This window comes from Neolamprologus brichardi, chromosome 5 (genome assembly GCF_056152115.1).
Source record: "Neolamprologus brichardi isolate AB-2024 chromosome 5, ASM5615211v1, whole genome shotgun sequence".
NCBI lineage: Eukaryota > Metazoa > Chordata > Actinopteri > Cichliformes > Cichlidae > Neolamprologus > Neolamprologus brichardi.
Genome location: NC_142108.1, coordinates 14,931,098 through 14,956,373, shown reverse-complemented (window position 1 = coordinate 14,956,373; position 25,276 = coordinate 14,931,098). Strand labels below are relative to the sequence as shown.

The 25,276-nt window shown below is 39.3% G+C and overlaps 1 protein-coding gene across 1 annotated transcript in view; it reads left to right on the top strand.

The window, feature by feature from the left end:
- Positions 1 to 14,425: 14,425 nt before the first annotated feature.
- col7a1 (collagen, type VII, alpha 1) overlaps positions 14,426 to 25,276 on the top strand; it is a 59,833-nt gene continuing 48,982 nt past the window's right edge. The window contains exons 1-10 of the mRNA XM_087841200.1: positions 14,426 to 14,541; positions 15,607 to 15,801; positions 15,961 to 15,964; positions 22,744 to 22,816; positions 22,929 to 23,109; positions 23,199 to 23,355; positions 23,454 to 23,547; positions 23,659 to 23,817; positions 23,908 to 24,065; positions 25,008 to 25,137. Coding sequence (XP_087697326.1) covers positions 14,426 to 14,541; positions 15,607 to 15,801; positions 15,961 to 15,964; positions 22,744 to 22,816; positions 22,929 to 23,109; positions 23,199 to 23,355; positions 23,454 to 23,547; positions 23,659 to 23,817; positions 23,908 to 24,065; positions 25,008 to 25,137 — 1,267 coding nt within the window. The remainder of the gene's footprint in view (positions 14,542 to 15,606; positions 15,802 to 15,960; positions 15,965 to 22,743; positions 22,817 to 22,928; positions 23,110 to 23,198; positions 23,356 to 23,453; positions 23,548 to 23,658; positions 23,818 to 23,907; positions 24,066 to 25,007; positions 25,138 to 25,276) is intronic.

Here is a 25,276-nt window from a genome sequence, read left to right as displayed (position 1 = left end):
AACACATCACATGCTGAAGCAGAAGAGTGTACCATTTCTGTCAGTTAAGTGCAGGAAACTAAGGTGTGAAATGCACTACACACAGGCACACACATGCCCAGGTCTTTGTCTTCAGATGCCAAGTTTATTTATTGTTGTTTGTTATGACCGACCACAGTCTGACAGCTGTCGGTCTCAGCTGATCTCCAGCCCCCCTCCGCTCCTCTCCCGTCTCACTATAAAGGGGAAGGAAAGCATCATCAGTCCAAAACGCCATCAGCTGTTCACACCTGCGTCTCCAGCACCGCCCCGTTGAGCTCACCGCCCCACTCCTCCCCTGCAGCCGTGCCCGGGACCACACCTCTGCCACATAAGGGTACAATTTGCACAGGCTCAGGGACAACAGAAGATTGGAAAAATATTGCCTGGTCTGATGAATCTCAGTTTTTGCTGCAGTGTTTCTTAGCATACTTTAGGCCTGTTAGTGCAAATTGAGCATCATTTAAACACCACAACCTGCTTGAGTATTGTTTTGTCACCCATGTTCTGATGGCTGCTATAATGCCTAATGTCCTAAAGCTTAAATGATCTCAGCTGGTTTCTTAAACTGTACTCAAATGACCTCCATAGTCATCAGATTTCAGGCCAACAGGGCACTTCCGGGATGTGGTCATGGATGTAGATGTAAGTAACATTTTCCGCCTGTTAGTTATTTGGGGTTTTAAAACAAACATTTGCTAAAAACATTCAGAGCACCTTTTGGGTAGTTTGGATGGTGCTGATGCATGACAGCTACAGCGAATGACAGAATGAATACAGCAGTTATACAGAGATATTAACCGATAACCCTCGAAAAAAAACACAAGAAGGAAAAGGTACGTTACTATTATAAATCCACAAATACATTCATCCCAGTTTGATGAAGAGTCTCTCGGGTGTTTGGCATGAGAATGAAATAGTTATTACAAAGACGACAGCTCACTCCAAAGCGGCAGAGCCAAACATGATGTTGATTAATCAACAGTAAACAGATACAGTCTTTATAGCTTCTAAAGACTTAATGATGGCTGGAGCTTAGTTGGCGTGGGAGGGCAGACAAGAAAGATTCATTCTCAGGGTATTTGCATGAGTGACTCTTTCTTGGCTCTGTCTATTTACCTTGGATTTTGGAATCACTGTGTATTAAATAAGGTCAGCGTCACTGGCAGCAGAGCCTATTTTGGTAACTCCATCAAGCACTATTTTGACACTTATACAGATCAACTTCAATACGGTGTTGTTTCCCTGTAATGAGCAGAGAACTGCCCAGTGCATGCTGGAGACAAGCGTTTTTTGTTTTGTTTTGTTTTTAAAGTTCCTCAATTCATTTATCACTTTACTTTCTTTCTTAATTGAATTTGACTTTAAATAGTCTCAGATTCATGAATCAGAGCTTTTCCCTGACGTGGTTCACCAGGAAAAAGAAGGACCATGGGAGAATTGGGGGTGTGGATGGGAAATAGAGCAGCTTGTCAAACCTAAGCTGCATAAACTGAAATGTATTTACAGAAAAGGGTCAGCATCTCTCATTTTTGTCCTTTGTCCTACCTTCTACTTTGTAAAAAAACAGATTTGGTTCGAGGGGTCATGGTGGATCTGAGTCAGTTGCGGGGGATGTGGAGGATGTGGGGTGATTGGGTTGCAGCAGACTGCACACACCGCAGAGAAATTAGACAGGTTGTCAGCTGAGTGTGCAGCAGGGCTCTGGCGGCCAGCCCTTCTCTGGAGGAGAGGAGTGCAGGATGGAGAAGTGTGCGAGTCTTGCACAAAGAATTGAGACATGGTTTCCTGTGTGTATTTCATGTGTGTTTAATGTGCAGCTCAGGGCCAGGGCCTGTTTCCTGTGTGTGATGGGTGCCAGGCCCAGGACCCCAACACAAAGACAACACGCCATGAGAACACACCAATATCAGTGGCAGGTCAGGCAGCTGCTGCATGCATCAGGACAGTTTCAAAGGCTTCTCTCTATATATACAGGCTCACAGTGGTACAAAGTTTACAAAATATAGCTCGTGAGGGGAAGAGATCGCTCTTATCCTGTCTGTTTGTGTCTCTGTGTCAGTACTTCTAATAGGCAGAGATACCAGACTGCTTGCAGTGTGTCTCACCTCATAACTCTATAGAGTAAAAGATCCTGACATATTAAAGAGTGAATAAAATTTTCAGTATATTTTACACTTTCTTACTGTTACTAATTAATTAATTATGATTATTTCAATAACGACAGTTCATTTGAAGAAAGTGAACACGGAATATATTTAAACATTCTCTTCCACTTATCCTTATCAGGGTCAGGGGTGGGGGTCTATCGAAGAGCAAATGCAGAGAGACAGACAACCATGTGCACTTTTTGGACTGTGGGAGCAAACCAGAGTACCAGGAGAGAATCCGTGGAGAAAAAGGAGAGAACACAGAAAGACCCCAGCCAGGTGGTGGAGTCAAACTCAAGACCTTCTTGCTGTGAGGCAACAGTGGTAACCACAACACCGTCATGCTGCTCTATTTATATATAGAGTTTGAGTGATAAACCATTTGGCAATTAGACTTTGATGAAGCTACATAGCAGAGCAGGTTCCAATAACGATAATAAGTAAGCCAAGGCCTGTAGTGTTTAGACACCATGTGGCAATGGCAGAGATAAAGCAGGTAGAGACTAGGAAGAGCATCCCAAAGTCTCCAATGATCTCAGTGGAAGGGTGGCTATCAAGAAGTCAGTCATAAAGCAGGCAAACAAGGCTCTGTCATGGTTGGGGCGGCATTTCAGCCAGTGGTGTTGGAGATCTTGTCAAAATCATAAAATTATGAATACAGGAAATTACCATTAGATTTTTATCCACAATGCAATACCATCTGGAAATCTAATTGACAAGACAAACACACTGGCAGTGCAGTAAAAGCATACCTGTATAGAAAAACAAACAATGGGACACATTTCAATCTGCGCATCCAGCTCATAAAACCCACGAAAGCAGGAATTCAAAAAATTCGAATACTGTGAAGACATCACCATTTACTATACATGTTACATGTTACTCAGTTTTTGCAGAAAAAAAGAAGGAAATTCACATCAAATCAATTAAAATGTGGTACTTTCAAAACAATATGTCAATCTACAATACTTGGTTGGGAAATCCCTTTGCTTTAATCATCGCCTCGATGCGCTATGGCATTGAGGCAATCAGCCTGTGGCATTGCCTGGGAGTTTTGGAAGCCCAGATTTCTTTGATGCTTACTGTCAGCTCTTCTTTGTTTTTGGGTCTGGTGGACCTCATTTTCCCCTTGATAATACCCCATAGATCCTTCTGCTGGTGCACCTTCTCCTGCCACATTTTGCCCTTCCACTAGACTTTCCATTGATATGCTTGGACACAACACTCTGTGAACAGCCAGCCTCCTTAGCTATGAACTTTTGTGGCTTACCCGTCCTATGGAGGGTATCAGTGATGCTCTTCTGGCCAGTTGTTAAGTCTGCAGACTTCCCAATATTGAACCTAACTGAGACAATTGAATCAAAGGTAAGCAATTTAATGACACCCAGGAAAACCTGTGCAGGTGCTTTGAGTTTAGTAGATGAGTTGTGTGTGACACTCAGTTTAAAACATTCATGCCCTGTAAAATTTGGGCTGATGTCTTCACCATATTCTAATGTTTTGAATTCCTGTTTTCGTGGGTTTTATGAGCTGGAAGCCCAAATTATGTACAAATAAACAACTAAGTACTTGAAATAATTTAAGTTGTGGGCCCTGAATCTATAATTTCTGAAAGTTTAACGTTTTGAAGACAAATATTTTTTTCCCTGATATTCTAATTTTTTGGAAAGGGTCTAGATATTGTATTTCTGATTTGGTTTTAATGAATTACTAAACCTGTTTCTCAGTTTTCCAGCACAATGGGTGGTTCAAGACTTTTGAATAGTAAAGGACTTGTGTGTGTTAATGACTTGACTAAATACTGCTTCACATCCACCAGCTGGTCACTGACTTCATCTGTCTGTTTTTTTGGTATTGGGAATGGCAGTAATGAGAGTAGAAGCTAAATCAGCTAGCTGAAAAATGCTAAAAACCCTTAGAGCTGAGGGAAACTGCACAGTCATGTACTGATTTGTCACTACAAGTCACCCATTTTTCAAAGAAGTGGGTGTTTTAAGCCACTGTTGGTTTAAAAAATGCTGAATACAGTTGCCTAACTTAGCTCAGCAAATGTTGTATTTGAGCATGTTTGAAGTTTTTGTTTGGACATGTGCTTGAATGTGTGTGAGGATGAATGTGAGGAGCTCTGACAAAGTGACAAAACTTACTCAAGAAAATGGAGCATGTTTGCCCAGTAAGAATAGCCTTAAACACACAACCAACACAAACAAAGACCCTGAGCAGACGGAAGAACAGGCAGGAGGTAAAAAAAAAAAGAGGATAAAGAAACCAGAGAGAAAGAGGTGAGGATGGTGTGAACATGACTGGAGTTGTTAATTCACCTCAGACAAGCACAGACACACACACTGAAACTGTGACGCATTAAATGACTCTTCCTGGAATTCTCTTTGAATATATAAGTTTGTGGTGAGGATGATCTGTGCATGCGCATCCACAATCTCGTGACTTATTATAGTTGGGAAATTTCTCAGCAACACCTGAGGATAAATTTAAAGCCAGAAACACAAACACACATATGAATGGGCACAGACACAACTGTTGCGACACAAACACACTGGAAGCATACGATCACGAACACAGTAATTTATGGTTGTAGGGCAGTCAGCCAAGAGCCAGGGTTTCAGACACACACAGATAGGTGAACCAGACTGCTTCCAAGAGCGAGGCCAGATGGAGGAGGCTGCCAGTCTTCTGTCATCACATGTCAGCCCACCAGGGCTACAAATATACAGCAAACCCAGCCTTACTCTCTTCATCTGCACTGTAAAATATCAGAAGCATGAGAAGTGTTTCTTTATAGAAATCTTTATAGTCAAGTATTTGAGCACAAAAACATTTTTTTGCATTTCTCTCCCAATGTTTACAGCATTATGAAAAACACCATGATTCAATGTATTTTAATTCATTATATCATAGGTTACAGACAAAGAGCCATGAACAGATCGGAGCAGTTTTCTTATTGTCTTAAATAAATTGGGAGAAAATAGAAATTGGTACTTGGTAAATAAACAAATAAATAAACTGCCAGCGGTGAAAGGCTGATACACCTCCTAAAAATCTTTTCAAGAACCTGACACCACATCGTTTAATTCAGAGAGCCTGAAAAACAGTTAGAGACCACATTTTAAAACTGGAAATCAAAAGAAAACAATTGAAGCAGCTGGCTTTGATAATTTTCTGGTGCATTTAGACACATACCAACATCTAATCAATCATTTTTGTTTTTAAATCTATTCAGATTAATCCCTTTGTCACATGAAAAGTGGCACCGATGAAGAGTGTCTGAATTCATCTGAGTTTGAAACCTGCATTTTTGAGTGGCATACAAATGATGCTTGTCAGTACTTGCTTAAAAAATTGTTTTATGAACTATAACATACATCACTAGTACAAGGATTCAACTTTCTACTCCTCGTCACGTGTAAATAACAAAAGTCATCAACTTGAGCAGGTATCAAAGCCTCAAAGCATTATACACACTGTGCCACTATCACTCAGCTTTATTTAATACACATTTGTCCACTCATACATTTTCTAGTGTGATTAAAATTTCCATTGTTGGAAATGTCCACTGCACATCGTGTGCACACTTGTGTGTATGATACATGTATTTCCTTCAGTGTGGAAACCTAGACTATTTACTATATCTCCTTATGGGGACATGTCTTCCCTATGGGGTCCAAACAAAAATCCTAACATAAAATCATAAAACATTTTAAGATTAGAATCATGGGCACAGTTAGCAGTTAGCAAGCAGTAGTTGAGATTCGTGTTAGAGTGCGTTTCCAGGAAACGAACATAAGTCAATGTAATGGTTTCTGAAATGATGGAAAAATGGCCAAGTGTGTGTGTGTGTGTGTGTCCAACAGGGCTGAAAGGGCTGCAGGGGAAGTCTACTGTATTTCATTATGTCCAAAAAGAGAGAGCAGGCAGCAGTCTATTCAGTAGGGCTTTGAGAAAAGAAAGGACCTCTCACCCTTTATGAGGACTCTCAGAAAGCCTTTTTTCTTTTCTTCCTCAAGCATCATTGCGTGCTATTTACTACAAAACTCATTTAGCACAAATGAAAGAAACTCTTCTTAATGGGTGTGTGTTTTGTGTATGAAAAAGGGGGGTTATCTATTCCTCTGCTTTCACAACATTTATGACTGATAAAAGCACAGCAGTGGCTTAGTTACCAGCTGTGTATGTCTAAATACTGCAAACATGCAGGATAATGATGCAGCAATAAGTCATTAAGACCCAGACTAAATCTCTCAAAAACATTAGGATGGGCAGGGATCTGAACTCTCCACACCTTGCTCTATTATTGCTCCACTTTTTGTAGTGTCACAAAACTGACAGGTCTGAACATGAAGAACATGAAGATGAAAGGAAATAAAATAGATATGGGTGGAAGGATCAACTGAGAGAAATTTCAGTCACATGTGACTATATTCAAATTTGTTAAGGTGGTATGATTTTGACGATTTGAAATTCTGTGGCAAGCATCGAAAGGTCACCAAAAGGCATGGCGATGAGAAAACAGTAACTCATCCTCAGCTGATCGGACATTTGTCTGTTAGTTTAAACAAAAGGTCACAGGGACTGAGTATTACTGCTCCTCTGTACTAGAACAAAAGATCGACTTTCAGCTAAATCCTCTGTGAGTAAACTGAACCTTGACATTTACAGAGTCACTTTTAACCTGTATGCCCAGCAACTCTACACTTGTGTTTACTTCATCTGAAATATGTAACCACTCTTAATTGGTAGTAAAACTGAAATGTAATCAACACAAGGCTATGGTACCAAAATTATGAGTTAATCCCAAGTCTCAGTGCTGAATCTCTGCTGCTCTCTAGTGACCATCTACCATCATGGCATGTTCTTAAAGATGGTTTGTGTAGTCTTTTAAAGAACTCTGCATTTTTGTCTCATCTTCACAGAAAGAATCTAATTCTGGTTTCAATTGTACCAATTTCATTCCCACACCAATACAATATATACAATGAGCACATGTCACGATGAAAAGACTTTCATTCACGAGCTCAGGGTCTACCTATCGGTGTGGAAGTATGATTCTTATATTGTATCATGTTTGACTTTGTTTCATATCATATTTGCCTTTTGGGTTTACAGGAAATTACACTTTAGAAATGCTTTTTGCCAACAAGCCCTGAAGGAGAACCTTTCCCTGTGCTGACTTTTATTCAAGCGACTGTAAGAGGCAACAAATTTCAGTAAAAGCTAGATGGAGACAAATGAGCTCAAGTCATTAAAAGAAAAAAGCATTTTGACATTACTCACAGGAAGCATCTGGAACTGCTTGAACTTATGATTTTTAAGAAAGAAATATTAAGAAATTACTGATTTAAAAGGTTAAAGAATAATCACGGAGAGTTCAGTTGTTTATCTCTATTCTCCCTAGAAGCGGGGAATCAAACAACCTAGAAGATTTGAGAAGCTTGACTGCATTCATTGGTCTTCTTCTTCTACATTCTCCTGCTTCTTTAGGGGGTCGCCATAGCCGATCATCTGCTCCCATCTCATTTGATCCCTAGTATCGTCCTCTGTCACACCAACCATCTGCAAATCCTTCTTCACTACATCCATGAACCTTTTCTGAGATTTTCCTCTTTTCCTCTTGCCTGGCAGCTCCACATTCAACTCCCTTTGCACGATGTGTTTGCTATGTCCAAACCATGCCTCTCTAACCTTAGTCTCCATAGCACTCAGCCTAAACTGTCCCTCAGATGTAGTCATTTCTTGTCCATTCTTGTCACTGCCAATGAAAATCACCTCTAACTTGGCCCACTGTCCCCTTCTTAGTGCTACTATCTCCAAATCATACATCACAGCAGGTCTCACTACTGGCACTGGTTTCCACCTACTCCACCCTGCCTGCACTCTCTTTTTTACCTCTCTTGTGCACTTGTACCTGTCTTTTGCCTTTGATGGTTGACTCCAGGTATTTAAACTCATCCGCCTTCACTACTTCTGCTTCTTGCATATACAATAAGCTCTGTGACGGACAGGCAACCTGTCCAAAGTACCTTGCATCTTGCTTTATAACAGCTGGTATAGCTGTTATACCAGCTGTTATAAAGCCCTTTCAAATGATCAGTTTTAAGAAGATGGATGGGTTAGAAAAGAAATCACAGTCCATGGAGTTTGGTTTCCATTAGAACCAATGAGGAAGCCATCGCTCTCTAAAAACAAACAAAAATCCACAGCTTTTGCCAAAACATAATTTTAGGACCAGTTATTGCAGAACACTAATATATTACACATGGTTTAGAAATGTTCACTTCCTGTCACGTGAGTTTAGTTTGTTTGACTCTTGTAACGGCATACATTAAAATACTTCCACCTCTTTAACGGCACTCGTATGACTTGAGCTGGGAAGTCATTGTCCTGTGGCTCCCTCTAGTGGTGGTGAAATACATACAGACCGTGCTATTTAAAAGCAACCCTGCACCCGACTGCACGTGTCCCATCCTCTTGGATCCTGCTGTTGTACTGTGATACTTTCCTTATTCACTATTGTGACTATGAATTTGTCACAATAAGGGTACAAATGTATTTTAATTGTTGCACAGTTTACTCTGGAGGTTTTTAAGATTGAACATGTGGCCTCCAGATAATGTATGATACCGCCAAATCATGCACATACAAAAACCGCTCCTCTACTTTCTGTCAGCATTAAACTAGAATCTCAGCTGCACATTTTACTCCTAGTGCACATGCACCCTCAGTAAAGCATTAAATCCTTGCAAACTACACATGACTCATTGAATCGCTATTTGAAAATAGCAGATGTATTTTGTAAATAAAAAAAATATATCCCGAAACACTGGCTGAGTGTTGCTGTGTTTATCCGTGTACATTAAAATGAGCCAGATTTGTTTGTTAGACCACACAAAAATGCTTATTTGACTCAATACGCGTGAGAAGAGGCTTAGTCAGCTGTCTGTCTGGAAATCAAGCTAGGAACAATTAAACCATTACCCACCCTTTAAACTAAACCTCAGTATTTCCAACCATGACTAACACCATCTGATTTTGTTCGTTGTTTCTCACTAAGGTTATAATTTAAATTTCTTCATATGTTCCAAATATAAATGTATGATGTTCTGAAAATTATATGTGTACAATTTGTAAAATGTAGAAGTCCCATTTACTTAGAAAGGTCACAAGTTTCACAGTGACAGTAGGCAGTGTGTGCACAAAACATCAACCTCCACAGCTCCTCAGTGTTATATCGCAGCAGTTCCCAGGCAAAATTCACTAAAAGAGCATTTTTTTCATAATTATTTATACAATACAATAAAGGCTAGTGGACCTCATGTTATATCCCGTGGTTTTAGTTGTACTTATTTCCCACTTTAATTTGTGTCCTTTCTTCCAGTTTTCTTTGCTCTGTTAGTTTTTCTTTTGAAACCTGTATTGTAAGTCTCTGATTGTCTTCTTATATCTTTAATACTGAAGATTTTCTCCCATAGTGGGTGTTTTGCTCTTCTTTTTACCAACCTATCGCAAATCTGGTCAAAGCTGATTGCAGGCCGTCCCTGATCCTGGTTCAGCTCCAGGTCACTTCCTGTTAAAAGTGAATTCTTCATTCCCACTGTTGCCAAATCCTTGCTTGCAGGAAATCCTCTTATTGTTAGGATTTTTTTTCTCTTAGGATAGTTGTGTCTGTCACTAGGACACTTAATGAAACTAAGCCATTAATAATGCTATTAACTCCAGCTGTGCTTCTGCAATGTCTGCCGGAAAAAAATTCCACTGATCCACTCATCAAACTCTGAGAAAAACGTGTGTATTTCCAAACAATTCAAAGAACTGCTTTATCAAAGCAGCGTTTACTGTTGGAACCAGTGCACTACTGCTCAAGTCAAAGGTCAAAAGTCCTTGTGATGAACAGTGTATTTCACCTAAAAGACATGAGAAGTTCTACAAGAGGGGTTAATATGTACCTACGCTCACAGGAAGAGCCGTGGAGACCTGAAAGTGAATCACAGTGATATTTGGAAGTCTACGCTCTCTGTTTAAGCCCCACGAACCCTGTTGTTATAGAGTAATGGGACAGCTGGAAAGGTAAAGTGGTGTTTTAAAACTCTGAAAGGGGACCACACACAAATTCTGATTTATAATTAAATTATGCTGGGATGAGCTTCTCAAAAACAGAAAGCAGCTGTCTCTATACCTTAGAGACTGGTACAAAGATTAAAGAGACACATAATTGCTTGTTTTCAATTATGTTTACGTTTTGTTTTTAATTTTTAATTTAAATAAAGACGTGACAGTCATTTAATCCTGAGGTTTTGCCTCTAAATCTTTTAAAACATGTCGGATCTTCCAGCCAAGAATGACGATGCCCATCGGTGCTATTACAGAGGAAATCAACATCCAGCCCAGACTGGTGACTCATCAAAGACACTGCTATTGTTTACATCCGTTTGTTCAGACATGTTACCACATTGTTAATAAAAAACCCGGTATTAACATCAACTGCTGCCTTCTGTCTGCAAGCCAGTGGGAACTCATCCCAAGCAGAGACCTGAAGAAGTGAAGCCTTTCAAAGCAGAGCATTCTGCAGCGACGGCATGTTTCCTAACACACAGCGTTTGTTTTGAGGCAACAGTGACACATCTAAGAGCAAATGAAATGCTTTGAGTCACAGTGTGCTGGTTTGGAAACAGATGATCAAAAAGGTGTTCATCTGGTCAGAATTGTACTGTAAAATATGGACACTGTAATTTACTTTTAAATGCATGTTATTTTCAAAAAAATAAGTAATAACGAGTGAAAGTTAAGATTTTATTCTGGACACTATGAGGTTGGAGGTGGAATTGTCAGTGTAATCATTATATTAATTACACTGACTGTGCTACTGCGTCTTTATTTCACAAGTATAAGCAGGAACTCAAGTAGCTTTTATGTAGCACTTTACTGCGACTTATTATCAGCTGACTTTTGGGGAAATGTCATTTTTCTAGTCATCATAGCTTTGCTTCATGCACCACGATCGCGTTAACCTTTCAAACTTCAAAAGAGAAAAAAGGAAAATCACCCAGCCTCCTAACCTTCCTACAAACCTAAATCTTGACTTTAAGCTGCTAACCACCCCCACCAAACACTGGACACATCTATGTACCAATCTGACAATTTCCCTTTTTAATTATACTTTACCTGTCAGAACACTTCATGCTTTATGTTCTCTTCTCACCTCTCGTTCTTCTGTAATCTAGTTAGAGAGCGTTTCACTGTGCTATTTGTCACCTGGACGTGTGGTATTTAAAAAGAAAGCTGCAGGCGATTAAGGAATTAAGAGGAAGCTTGGCTGCTCATCGGCCTCCTTCCTTTCCAAAACAAGGTGAGTAGTTTGTGAATTCTTAACTAAACATTCCTCTGTTGTGTCCTGTAGTACAGACAAACAGAAGAAAAAGCAGTTTGTATAGATAACTTTAAAGCAGGGATGTCAAACTCATTTTACATTGTGGGTCACAACCAGCCCACTTTGATCCTATGTGGGCCACACCACTGAAATTCCCCTTTCTGTCAGTGTAATAAGCTTAACTACATGTTTAATCCCTATGATATCTTGATATAAAGATACTGAGTGCAGTTTCAACAATATGTCTCAATGCTTTTGTAGTAAATGACTTAAATCTGTCAGCCCTACTCTTTGGGCTTAATAATTTATTTGCTAAACTGGTGGCTCATTGCTCAGATTGCTTTGTTAATTAGCAGAAACTTTTCTATTTAATTATTTATTTTACTTTTTTTTTTGATAGACGTTTGATAGACAGCGAAAAAAACAGGAACTTTTCTTTCATTTAACTATTTATCTATTAGTTATTGACTCTGGTGTTGTAAGAAGGCTAGCTTTATGATGAGGGAACGCTCTAAACCTAATGAAAATGCATCAGTATTCCAACATTTCTGTCCTCCTTTACATTTTCCAAAGCCATTCAGAGGGCCAGTCTATTGTCTTTGCCTGGTTGAGTCTGGTAAACAGATGGTGCATTTCTTTGCCACTCACCAGTCTGATTTAAGACCTGTCTGCAACAAACAAAAACCAAAGGAAGGCTCAAATCGTTTCACACGATTGGTTTGTTTAAAATGGTGAGAGAACAAAATGAGTGCCTACATGAAGAAACGTTGCACTCTCCTTTAATGTCTAACCCAGGTAAATCACCTCAACGTGTGCAAAAACATGAAGGGTAAAGGGAGAACAGGAAATGGAGAGATTGATGTCAATCACAAGGAAAAGCACAGAAAACAGACATCACACGTCACCACCCAGTACCTGTGCGTACCTCTCTTAATCTTTAAAACAACAAAAAAATAAATAAAAATGTTTAGTTGAGAAATTGTAAAGAAAATAGTTGCACCACAGATTATCAAGGCTATTATGGAGTAACTGACTCTGAATATGACAGATACCGAGATGATGAACCTTTTTTAAAGTAACCAGTGCCAACTCAGTCCTCCACAAACCATGTTCACACTTATAAGTTGCTTGAAGAAGCTCATTTTTAAAATATTACAAGCTGTAATCCCTGCCTCCTTGATCTTGTTTTAATCATATGGGGTTCATTATGTCCTATTATGTCTCCAGGCTGAACACTGCCATGAGAACTCCTGAACTCACTGTGTGCATGGCGGAGCTCTCATGACATCCCTCCACTGACACGTTCTCCTGGCCGTACATCTATGAAAACAGAACCGAGTAGACGGATGATTCTCTTAAGATATGATTCACTCTCTCTTTTCTTAAACTATTTTTAGGTTTTACTGAACAAGTAAGATGTTTTCCAGCAGAACCCAGTGCCACATTCACACAATTTAATTCTTGCAGCTGAAGTGAATGCATATATTTGAAATAATTACTATAATAACTGTCCACAGTTCCTGGCTACAGGAAAGAATGATCCAAAAAGCTGGGGACAGGGTAACTGTCTTACTCACTTCTGCCCTGACCAAAGGAATTCAGCAGGTCTGGGAATTGAATTCAAGCCACATGGGCTGTTTACTGTTGTATCTTGGTTATGATTAGGATTGAAGGATACACATGAGACTAAAAAAGGGAGGTGATGTGCAAAGTACAAACTTTAAACCACAAGTCATCTTGTCTCAATCGTTCCCAACCAGCAGAGGTTAAAAAAGCATTGTCAGGAGAACATACATTCTGTACTGGAATGTGTTTTTATTAGTGCAGCATGGTTATGGTTTCAGTTTTGCTGGCTGGTTCAAAAGATCCAGAGCTGCACAACACATCTGCCTAGCACAGATTTCTGTCTGCCTTCCTGCCTGATTGTTTACACCAGAGTCTGCCTTTGGCTCTCGCTTAAAGTGGGAAAAAAGAAACCTCTGAGGCTTAATTCAGTGGTAAATGTACCCTCTGAACAGAAGAGAAAATCTAATCTGGGACTTTAATCACTTTAAATATCATAAAAACAGATAGAACTCACAACACCATATGACATATGAAGTGCAGCACTTTCATTTTTGGAGTAGGAGTGTAATTTACCTGTAAATAGTGCATACAGTCAGAATAATCCCGTATGAATATAATAGGCATAGCTCAGATGTGCAGTCGTTGCTATGGCAACAATAACTAGCACGCTAGTAAAAGTTAACAATAGGAAGCTGCCCTGCAAAGAATGCCGAGCAGTCTAATTTGGTGTTGATGTGAGTTACAGAGGCTCAGAGTGGCTGGTAGGGTGATGACTTTTGGCAAGAAGTAACAGAACCAGGGAGTGTCAGCTCCCTGTAGAAGAGCATTCATTTTTATGAACAACAGTGCATATATTATGAAGGATACACTTTCATTACCATAAATCCTTTTCTTTGATTAAATTGGTAGGTTCTTGCTTCCAGTTTAAAGTGTTTCAAATGGCGTTAACTACAGTGTGAATTACAATTACAGCAAAAACTGTGGATATGTTTCTTGAAAAAAAAAAGCAGTCCAAACCTTCGGTTGCTACCAAAGAAGCTATGCCTGTCACACATAATCTATAACTACACATGAAAACAATTAAAAAAAAATGATAAGCTGTTGACAAATGTTGCTGAAAACAGTGGCTGGATAAGCATGCTTTTAAAACCTCAAATGATAATGAGGCAATCCTGCCTCTCCATTTCTAATTAAAAATACTTTTCTGTGATTTGCATCTGCACTGAGGTTAAGTAGGAATGTTGATCCAATATCCCAGTGCATACTGATGAGCAGAGACTCTGCAGTTTTAACTTATACTGTTTCCTTGCTAATGACCAAAGAAGTATCCTGTCAAAGCAGAGGGTTTACCCCCTTTCGTAAACTGACCAAACTGAAGTCCATCAAGCTGCAGGGGACTAAACTGAGTCAAAGTCTTGCATTGAGAAGGTGAGGTATCAAACCCCAAATCCTATTTTGCTCAAATTTAGAAACTGGTACTTAATTTGCATGATGTTGACAGTTTATGCTTTTTCCACACAAGGCAGTTGTTAAGCTAGTTGCACTTGCTGTCTTGTTTCACAAGATTTATCTGTAAATTTATATCGTGGGAATTTCATTATGTCGCAGGTTTCTTTGACCTAGAGGTATTTTTATTTTTTAAAATCTTAATTATTTTTGTAGTAAAATAAGCGTTTCTAGCCTAAAAATGAATGAATGGGTTATAATAAGGTTTATAAGCACATAGGAAAAATAAAATAAACATATGGTTTCTACTGTGCTGTACATAATTTGTTATATTATTATGTGTCTGTAAGCAAATTTCATGAGGGTTTGCCTATTCAAGTTACTCCTGACATAATTACATGTTTATTTTTGGAGCCTTCTGGGAAACTCTTCTGCATTTCCTTTTAAGCAAAGCCTCATTTAAAATCTTTTAACTTTGTTTTTATAATAAACAAACTCCACAAACCCCCGAAATAAAGTTGCAGCAGCCTGGTTAAGAAGCTGTTTAGAAGCTAGCCTTGAGCATCATTAGCACCACATCAAGGCTTAGAAAGGCTGTTTTATATTACAGTTTTTGTTTTGTTGAGGAGTTTTAATGTAGAGTCTGAGATCACTGGTTACACATTTTTCAGTTAAACTAAATATTTCATTAAGTACTAGTCATTATTGTTTTTGTTTTGTGATAGTACCACATAACTTTTTTCCAAGTCGGTCTACAGCAGGATAAAAATCATGTGACCAGAAGTTTTCCAGGTAGAAGTAACGAGATTACTGTTCACATGTAAACGGTTGCATGGGCTGCTTTTCAGTCAGCAGCTGGGAGGGACGACAGGAAAAGAGAATGAGGTTAAAAAAAGGCAGCAGAAAGGGAGAGCTCAGGACTCCCCTTCAGGCATCCGAGCAAGTCTGGACTGTTCTGCTCCTGCTTGAGTTCAGCCCACGCTGAGCAGCGCTGCCTCGGGATTCAGAAATAGCGTTCACATCTGACGGTCCTCCACCGGGATGCAGCAACAGGATCTGGGCGTTTGAGCTCCACTGGAATGCTTTTTACCTTTTTGAAGTTGTGACTTTGGACGCCGGGATTGTGATTCTCGTCTGTGTGGTCAAAATACTGCACGGAGATCCAGGGCTGGTGGATATGCCACAGGTGGAAAGGTGGGGAGCGGCAGGCTGCAGTCGGGTGCAAGGAGAAGAGATCCCCAGGTAAGATAAGTGGAAACTGTGTTCTGCGGGAGCCCTTGTGCTTGGGTGCAGTTCGTGAACAGTTTGCATGCATTTCTACACTGAAGACTACAAATGACAGTCTATATAAGAATGCTATGCATGTGTGCACTGCATTAACTTACTCTGCACACCTTGCAGTCTGGTAAGCGGCAACTGTGCAAATGGGGGAATTACCCAAACTGTTGCCAGTACACTGCCAAAAATGCTTCACTTGGCACAAGAACATCCAGAACATTCATCACCTAATTTTCATCCTTCTCATAATTACAAGTGTTTTTAAATGCTTGGCTTTTCTGTATTCTGTATGATAATGAGAATCAGGCATAGGATTAATAAATCGTAAGCACCACTGCCTTTTGAATGAAAGAAAATAATTTTGCTCTGACCCAAAATCCCTACATTAGTTGAACTAGACGTTCATAACATCTTGACCTCAGCTGAACTTTTATAGCGAGAGGCCATTATTACACCACAATGCTGCAAAAGAATCTCCCTCCTACGTTTCCTCCTCAGCCTTTTGTATCTTGATTGGTTTCAACTGTCTGTACTACTTCTGAGGACATCCTTTTCTTTGCTGTGGTTTGGCTCCGACAACAGCAAAGAAAGAAAAATGCCTGAAAATATTTATAAGGAGTGATTAGAGTCTTCCTCGCAGCCTCACATGCACCCTGCCACTTTCTCGCTCTCTCTCCTTTTAATTTGCTGCATTGCTGCAGCCATGCTTGGTTAACTTTTTTGGCGTGCCACTGTGGTAGTGGATGTCTCTGAACTCATCCCAAGTAAGGCCTGCTGCTGCTGGTTACCGCATGTGCTTAATGTGTGCATTGTCCAGCATTTTCTATTCAGGTTTTAGGAAAGGAAAGTTGCTTTAACAATTTTATGAACAATGGCCCATTTTTACTCGTGCTTAGGTTTCTCTTTCTCTGTGTTTATGTTGGATTAAACCAACTATAAGCCTTGTGAATTTGACTTGTCTCAGTCCATTAATGCTTTTGAATGAGACGGATAGCTTCTCATTGAATGTTGTCATTTCTCTGATGCAGTCAGTCTGGCTTTTGATAATAGTAATACAAAGCTAGTGTGATGCTTAAATAGGAGGATAAGACTGGAGCTTATTTTGAAACTTGTTACAGCAAGGGGTCATGGATAAGATTCAAATGTTGCTGTTACAAGGTTTTTGTTTTGTTTGGTTAAAGAAACCATTATTGTTGGAAGTGGGAGATGATATATTTGACTTCAGGGGTCAAAGAAGTCTGCATTAGCCCTCCCTCTTTGTTTTAATTCCCTAATGGCCTCGGAGCAGCGCTTGTCTCCAGTTGCCAAGATCAGCCTTTGGGTACAAAGTACACCAGATCCTGATGTGAGCATTTTAGCTCGAGACTTTGAGTAATTTACTGTGACATTTCCACCCCGTTTGATCCTTCCATCCCCTTGTCCACTTGTGTCGCTCTCTGTGCCCTAGACTGATGTTATGCTGGCTCTTACACAATCCTGCACTCTGTCACAGCACAGTGGCCTATGTCCCTCTGCCCCCCTGGGAGAATGGCATCTCTACTAAAAGCGTAGCTTTTAGAAAGCATAGTCTAGCTCCTGTACGAACTTCCAACAGAAGCTTTAGGATGAGTATTAAACAATTTCCACAGGTTTAAATGTCTTTTACTCCCTCTTTCTGTGCTGTTATGCACACATTACTTTTTCTTTTTAAAAATGACTTCAAGTGAAGTCAGGTTGCTTTATTGTTGTTCTAACCATGTACAGTACACAGTGAAACGAGACAATGTTCCTCCAAGACCATGGTGCCACATATAACATATAACAGACAATCAACACAGGACTATATAAAGTGCAAAAAAACAAAACAAAACAAAGACAGTGTAACACCAGATAGAACAATACAGACACAAGACAGTGCAATAGAAATGTGCAAAAGACTGAGCATTGTGGAAAAAGTAACTTGTTGTATAAAGGGGTGTGTGTGTGTGTGTGTGTGTGTGTGTGTCAGTCCTGTCACTGAGTGTTCAGGAGTCTGACGGCCTGGGGGACTTGTGTTTAGGAAGAAGAAGAAGCAGTCAGCTTCTGAGCTTTTGACCCTTTAACCCTCTTGATTGGTTTATTTGCCAAGTGGCTAGTCATGGGTGTGGTCATGCCCATAAGCCAGTTCATAATTTAAACATTCCAGGTGTGGAAGCCAGACTAGACACGTTGTTAATATAGACTTGATGAACATCTATCAAAAAAACATTCAGAAATAGGTCACCCCACAATTGGCTTGTAAATTGGCAGTAATTACTTGGAAGTATTTCTACCAGGACTTTATGTGAACAGATTTGTGCCTGAAAACAGAAAAGGGTTTGTGAGTGTATCGTGGGAATAGCAAAAAGAAGAAAAATCCATTGTTTGTAGTCCATTTAACATTTAGTGCAACTTTTAGTCATAAGATGGCGTGTTTGGTGACATCTTAAATCGCATTACAAAGTGGTAAGTTAGCCACTGTACTTCAGAAAAGGCTGGGAATATAGACTATAGTCTCAAAACTTGGCTTACAAAACCAGCAATAAACAGAACTTCTATAGATTTCCTACAGTGAAAAAAATAACATAAAAGATAGGAGTTAATGGTGCATAATTTAAATTTGTAGGTGTAAGAGCCTCAAAATAGATGCTTTGATTTTTGAAAAGGGAAAGAGGGGTTACATTTGGAACATATTAAGCTTCCTGTGTGTGATGTGTGATGTGTTTCGGACAAAAATAAACTCTTGCTTAAGGAACAAACATTTATCAGTGATTATGAGCTTCTGGCCTCAAGCAGTGTTTGAACATTAGAAAAACTCAGTGTGGTGTGTCTTAATGGTTATTATCTAACTTTAGACTCTTGAATATTTTTTGTCTCTTTTCATTTTTAAAATAATTTCACTGAACAGTATTTAGCAGATCTGTGCAGAATGTGTGAAAGTAGTCAAGTGTTATTGTAGAAATGCACGAGTCCTGATGTATTTACAGTAGATAATTAAAGCAGAATCTACCAGTGAGCTTTAGAGGTGGTGTTAGTAGGTATTAAGAAGGGATTTGTGGTTTCAGAGTTGCTACAGCTAAACATGTGTGCACACCAGGAACCGTGAAATGCAAACTTTCCTCCAGAAGTCCCTAGAAAAGTGCACATTTGAATCAAAACGAGGTTATAGATGTTAAAGAATGACCTTAAAGTGGATGCACTCTTTGTTGGACTTTACATAAACTGTAGCTAGATTATTTGAAGTCTGAGCAAGCCTCTGCTGTGAAACTGGGTGTGGCAATCCGATGATAATAAAAGCTTTCTTTCAATGTGGAATTTTACCAGCTAGCTCAATATAACATCTTACCTCAAGTGCGGCTACAAGATCTTAAACTGCATTTAGTAAGAATACATGTATGTTATTTAACCAATCATATGACTGGTTTACATTCTATCATAAATCAAAATGGCAGTTTGTGACCATCAGACCACAGAGTGTAAATTAAAGGTGGACACCGTGGTGTCACCCATTGGTTGTGGACTCTCCAGGTTGAAGTCACATCAGGTCAAGTCACTTTTAATTATGCAGTGCATTTAAAACAGCAGTTTACCCCAAGTACTTTCTAAGTAAGGCAGACATAGACATATTAATATTCCAGATCTTGAAAAACCTGCATACCAAAAAAATAAATAAATAAACTTACCTAAACAAACAACATGATAAAAACTGAAAAGCAAAGCAAAAATTGAAGCTTCAACTTTAATGAAGCTTTGGCTGCCTCTAATGTTAATTGTGTTCACAGCCAGTGACTATATTTGGATGAACCACCAATCAATCAAAGCAGCCACACCGATAAATTTAAGTTACTTTCTAAGGGGATAATTATGCGTAGACCTCTATTGTTCCAACCTTTTAAACATGGGTTTCAATGCTGTTTTTTGGGTTTTTTTAAAATAGCACTCTCTGTTGATTATGTGTCTTTTGGAACTAGTCAAGAAGTTGTAGCCTTTAGTATTTTTCGGTTTAGGAGGTTACTGCTTGCTTCTGACAGATCAAGGCTAAGACTAATTTAAATTCCAATTATTAGAAAATAGTTGTATCCTAATGAATTTAAAAGGTAACACATTCTATTTATGGTAAGGGTTAAAATAAGATGTAACTTTGATACTCAAAGTACTGCAAAAGTTTTCTGTTTATTGTGAGTCTTATCAAGTCTGGCAGCATGTATCTTTCATGTGGGTTAGCTCTGATCAGAGCTGGTTGATAGTCAGTCTGGTTTTGGTCAGTGTTGCAACAAAATGCCAAGATATAAAAGTCTCCAAATGTCAGATGATGTTTCTGTTCTTTACATTCAGGCTCAGAAAATCACTCCAGTCTGATGCTGTCCTGCCACCAACATATGTAATTGGTTTGATCCACTTAAATGTTTTTTTTTCATGTTTCCTTCATTATATTGCGTGTTTACTTTAGCTACCATATCCCTACAGAGTAGATCTGATGTTTCTGTCTTTGGCTCAACATCTGTCAGCTATTTTCAGTAACTTTAATGCTGTGCCTGACTGCGTCAAAGGTTTTCATGAAAATGAATACTCCACATCCAGAATGAATTTCTTCACCTAAAAAAAGCTGTCACCAAAATCAAATTGGAAATTTCTTATGACCAAAACATGGTAACAGTGAGATACACTGTAGAGAATAGTAATGCTGCAAGACGGTCTGCAAGTGAATCAAGGATCTGTTGGATTTTTTCCAGAATGGTGCATATTATCTGTAAGGATCTGACATCTGCATTCCAGACATACAGTGGCCAAAGAGAAATATGGAGAAAAAATACGTTAAAGCTTTTTTATGGCCAAACTCCAACATGAGTTACACTAGTGAAGTTTAAGAGTGGATCTGATGCTCGCTGTAAAAAATAGTCTTTTCTGACCACTATCCTTTGAGCAAAGATGAAAGGTGTGTGATGCATGATCACATGTACAGAAGCATGCATGCTCTGAATATGCATGTTATGTGAAGGGTGTGTGGAGGGAAGAGAATGAGAAGGACAGCTGTTAAAAAAAAATAAAAATCAAACTCTTGTGTAAATTAGAAACATGAACAGGAAGTTTTGTTTGACACAGAATGAATGCAGACTTTCTTGCTGTGAGCTTGAAAGTTCTGGGTTCAAACGCTCCAGTTAGTTTGTGGCATGTGTTTGTGTGCATGTTTTTGCTGTGTCTGGATGGGTATCCTCTGGTTACCCACGCTTCATCTTACAGTTCAAAGCCATGCATGATTCTAAATTGACTGTGGGTTTGAATGTGCCGTGGGTCGGTGATCTGTCCAGGGTATACCCTGCCTCCTACCCCATGACAGCTGGGAGAGGCTCCATCATCAGCAAGGATAAGTGGAAGTAAATGGATGAGTGGTTGCATTTTATTCTTTTAGGATCAACATGCACAGAGGTCCGTAGAGTGTATGTAAAAGATGGATAGCCTCTGGCAGGGGTCGGTGATATAACCTCAAAATGATATCACAATATTTAAAAGAAACAACAACAACAACAACACTTTAACAATAACTAAAGGAGCCTGTGCAATATTGTCACATAATAAAATATATTAAATATTAATAATTTCCACCTGACATGTTGTATCTTAGATTGAACCTTTTAAGCAGCTACCTTAATGCTCTTTTATGTTAAAGCAACATCAGGCTTGACTTAAACATTGCTTTTCCTACTTTAATAAATAAAGTGCAACAAACTAAAACATATAAGAATATAAATTTACTGAATTGCTATTGTATGAGTAAAATTACAAATTGTCCAGGGTGGCTCAGCTCACTGTCTGCTGCTGTCATTTGAAGTAACGCTTGCTTCTCCTTTGCCTGCTCTCACTGTGAGTGCACCTACTCACCATACACACACACTGCATGCGGAGTGGAGCTTGCATGAGACAGGTAATAGTGAAACAATCCACCTAAGCTGTTTAGTCATGTCAACTCACTTGCCAACATATTAAGAAAAGCTGGCCATGTGAAATACGCCACTCTGTGTTGTTGATCTTTAGCTGTTCTCTCCCTTTGTGGTTGTTAGCTGTTTTACTGGAAACCGCTGCACTGCTGAATGCAAGAGGTGGACTCATAGAGATCAGTCTGTTGCTTTTTGGAGTCCATACCTAGTGAGAGACATGTAAGAATATGACAAGTAAAAAAAATATATATATATATACCATGTAAATCTTGTTGTTTAAGGGTTGGTATTAGTTAACTGAGCTATATATAGTATTTACTTTTTTTTCAGATTTACAGGTTTTGTGGGTTTTTCTCTGAGGTCATTATTCACTATAATATCAAGGACTTTTAAAACAACATTCAGTCATATATACAAGGTTACTAATATCTAAGTGCATGCACAATGGTTTCTTTCAGGGCTTCTTGTTCACGTAATGTGTTCGTGTAGTGGTCTCTTCAGTGATGATGAATAACATTAATAGTCCATGAGGTAATATGGGGTGGTAGGTATTTGGACACTTTCTCACCAGGTGTGAGAGCTTCTTGGTGCAGTGCAAAACCTGGACTGCAGGACAGACTGGTATAAGAAAAGAGACCTCACGTGTTTGTGTTACAGGAAATGTTCAAAGTAATGAGGCTAACAAGAAATAAAGGCTGTCAGGTAGGTCAGAACAGGTATAGGCAGGAACAATGACTAGAATCCTAAGAAAATGCAGACAAATTACTGGATTGAACTACCTACAAATTATGCTATGGAACAAATGACTAATGAAATCCAGCTGAACAAGAAGAAAGTAGCAGTCAGCAGAAACCGGATTTTCAGTGTTGATGTTTACTATTAATAGATAGTGGTTAACAGAAATGAAGATGATATTAAAATATCTATAGAAATGATATTAATGATAATATTACCTGTCCTTTGTGTGTCCCAGGTTGTGAAGATGTGGAGTTGGGTTTTCACTGTAACTGTCCTGCTGTGCTCTGTGAAACACGCTGAAGCTCAGGGTAAAAAGCCTTTTGTTTGAATTAACTTCGCTTTACCTTACTGGCACATCTTCCCTGACAGACATAATGTTTTATGTTGCTGTTTCTAATTCTTGTCCTTTATGTCCATCAGACAGGTGTGATAATGTACAAGCTGCAGATATAGTTTTCCTGGTTGATGGCTCTTCCAGTATTGGCCGACCTAACTTCCTGCAGGTTAAGGGCTTTATGGCTGGAATTGTAAAGCCATTTGCCAGCTCCGTGGGCGAGTCAGGGATTCGGTTCGGTGTTGTACAGTACAGTGACACCTCGAGGTGACTGAGAGTAATTAAAAAAAACAACAACCTAAAAAACACATGGCAGGTGCAGAATTGTATATTAATGCACATTTTTCCATCATCAGAGTCGAGTTCACGTTGACTGCCTACCTGAATGGCACTGAGCTTGTCAACGCTGTCCAGAATATAAACTATAAAGGTGGAAACACACGCACTGGTGCCGGCCTTAAGTTTGCTTCTGATAACTTCTTCAACCCCGCCTCTGTTCGGGATGTTCCAAAGGTCTAAGGAGTAGCTATACCATTATTATTGATAAATTATTATCTATTCAATGTAGCAGTTCTAGCTAATTTTATCTATGGACCCTCTTTAACTTTCAGATCATGATCCTAATCACAGATGGGAAGTCACAGGACAATGTGAACGAGCCAGCACAGAAGCTGCGCAGTCAGGGAGTTCATGTTTTTGCAGTTGGTGTGTGTTTTATCTGCAGTATTTCCTCAGTTATTCTGAATAATCTGGAATTATACCAGAGCTTCAGGTAAAGTGCTTTGTTTTCTTTGACTACTATTTTGTTTTTAACAGGCATAAAGAGCGCAGACAGGAATGAACTGGCTCAGATCTCGTCCCAACCCACCAGTGATTTTACCTTCTTTGTTGGGGACTTCAAACTGCTGAACACGCTGCTTCCTCTTGTGAACTCTCAAGTTTGCTCGAAAGCAGGAGGCGATTATGCTAGCGATGGTATATTTAACATTAGAATTCAAAGAAATTAAACTGTCGCAATTATTGTAAAACTACATGTGATTTTAACCGTGTCTCCTCTCTTCTTAGAGGCGTTTGTTGGTCCATCCAACCTGCAGTTCACAGGCCAGACGTCTGACTCTCTCAGGTTCCGATGGAGTCCTGCAGGGGGCCCTGTGAGTGCCTATGTGATCCAGCATGTGCCACTCACTGGTCTGGGTCAACCGGTCATAGCAGAAATGCGTCAGGTGAGTTCAGGTTGAAGTGCTTCAGTGCTTCCTTTATTATTTCCTTTAGTATAGGATACACCTTTACACACCACCTGATGATTCACAAGAAATTATCAACATAATTGACAAGTGGAGCAGATTGCATAAACGTTACATTTTAAGTTCATTTTTCATTTATTGCTGTAAACTTCTGATGTGTTTAGAATTTTGTAAAGCACAGCTTAAACAATTATTAAGTGTATTACCTATATCATAGTATGTTTAAGATTCACTATAAATTGATTTGCATTAGTTACTGTACATCTACAACTCTATTGTATCATTAGTTTTTTTTTAATCAGGTTAGCTGACACTGAATTGGATGTGATTGATGGATTAAATTTTATGCTGGTCCCAAAAAGATTTATTAAAAAAAGGAAGAAATGAGTTATACAGGATCTTTTCTTCAGCAGGAAAAAAATAATAAAAGAAGATTTATGTCATTTAATAGTATATAGTGTATTTATTTTTCTTTAAAATGTGCATTTTGTGGTTCATCTTTGAACTTTGTTGTTTTAATATGGCTGTCACCTGCCAAACGAGTCTTCTAAGTCTCCTTCGCACGTTTCTTTCACCCCATGACTTCTTCCACTGATGTCGAGGTAACGTGACCTCAGGTGTTGAACGATTTTAGAGAATGAGCAAAGGTGCATTTATGTGACCTACACTGAAACGGTTAATTGCAGTTCTATGAGCCAGACTCAATCCTGCTTTGCTCGAGAAGCATGTGTGTTCAGGCTGAGTATAAACATGTCTAATGGGTGGATCTTCTTCAAGGAAAAGGAAAAATTAAAGTGTGGCAGAGCAAAGCGTTGCATTCACTTCTGTGTACCTTGGCATGATGGTGATGATTTCTTTTTCAGTCATACATGTGTTTTAGGAGTGTCAGTTTACAAAGATCACCCCTGTCCCAACCTGCAGGATAGCGTCACTGCCAATCAGAGGACCTACACTGCACGAGGTTTAAGGTCAGGAACAGACTACCTGGTGACTGTCATCGCCCAGTACCCCAACAGTGTGGGAGACTCTGTTTCTGCCAAGCAACGGACCAGTGAGTACAAAGTGAACGACTCAACAGAGACACAAGAGACTGACAAAACACTTCCGAATGTCAAAGTATCCTTGGGCAAGTTACTGAACCCCAGTTGTCTCTGATTCATCCATTAATCAAAGTGCGAGCATTTGAATGT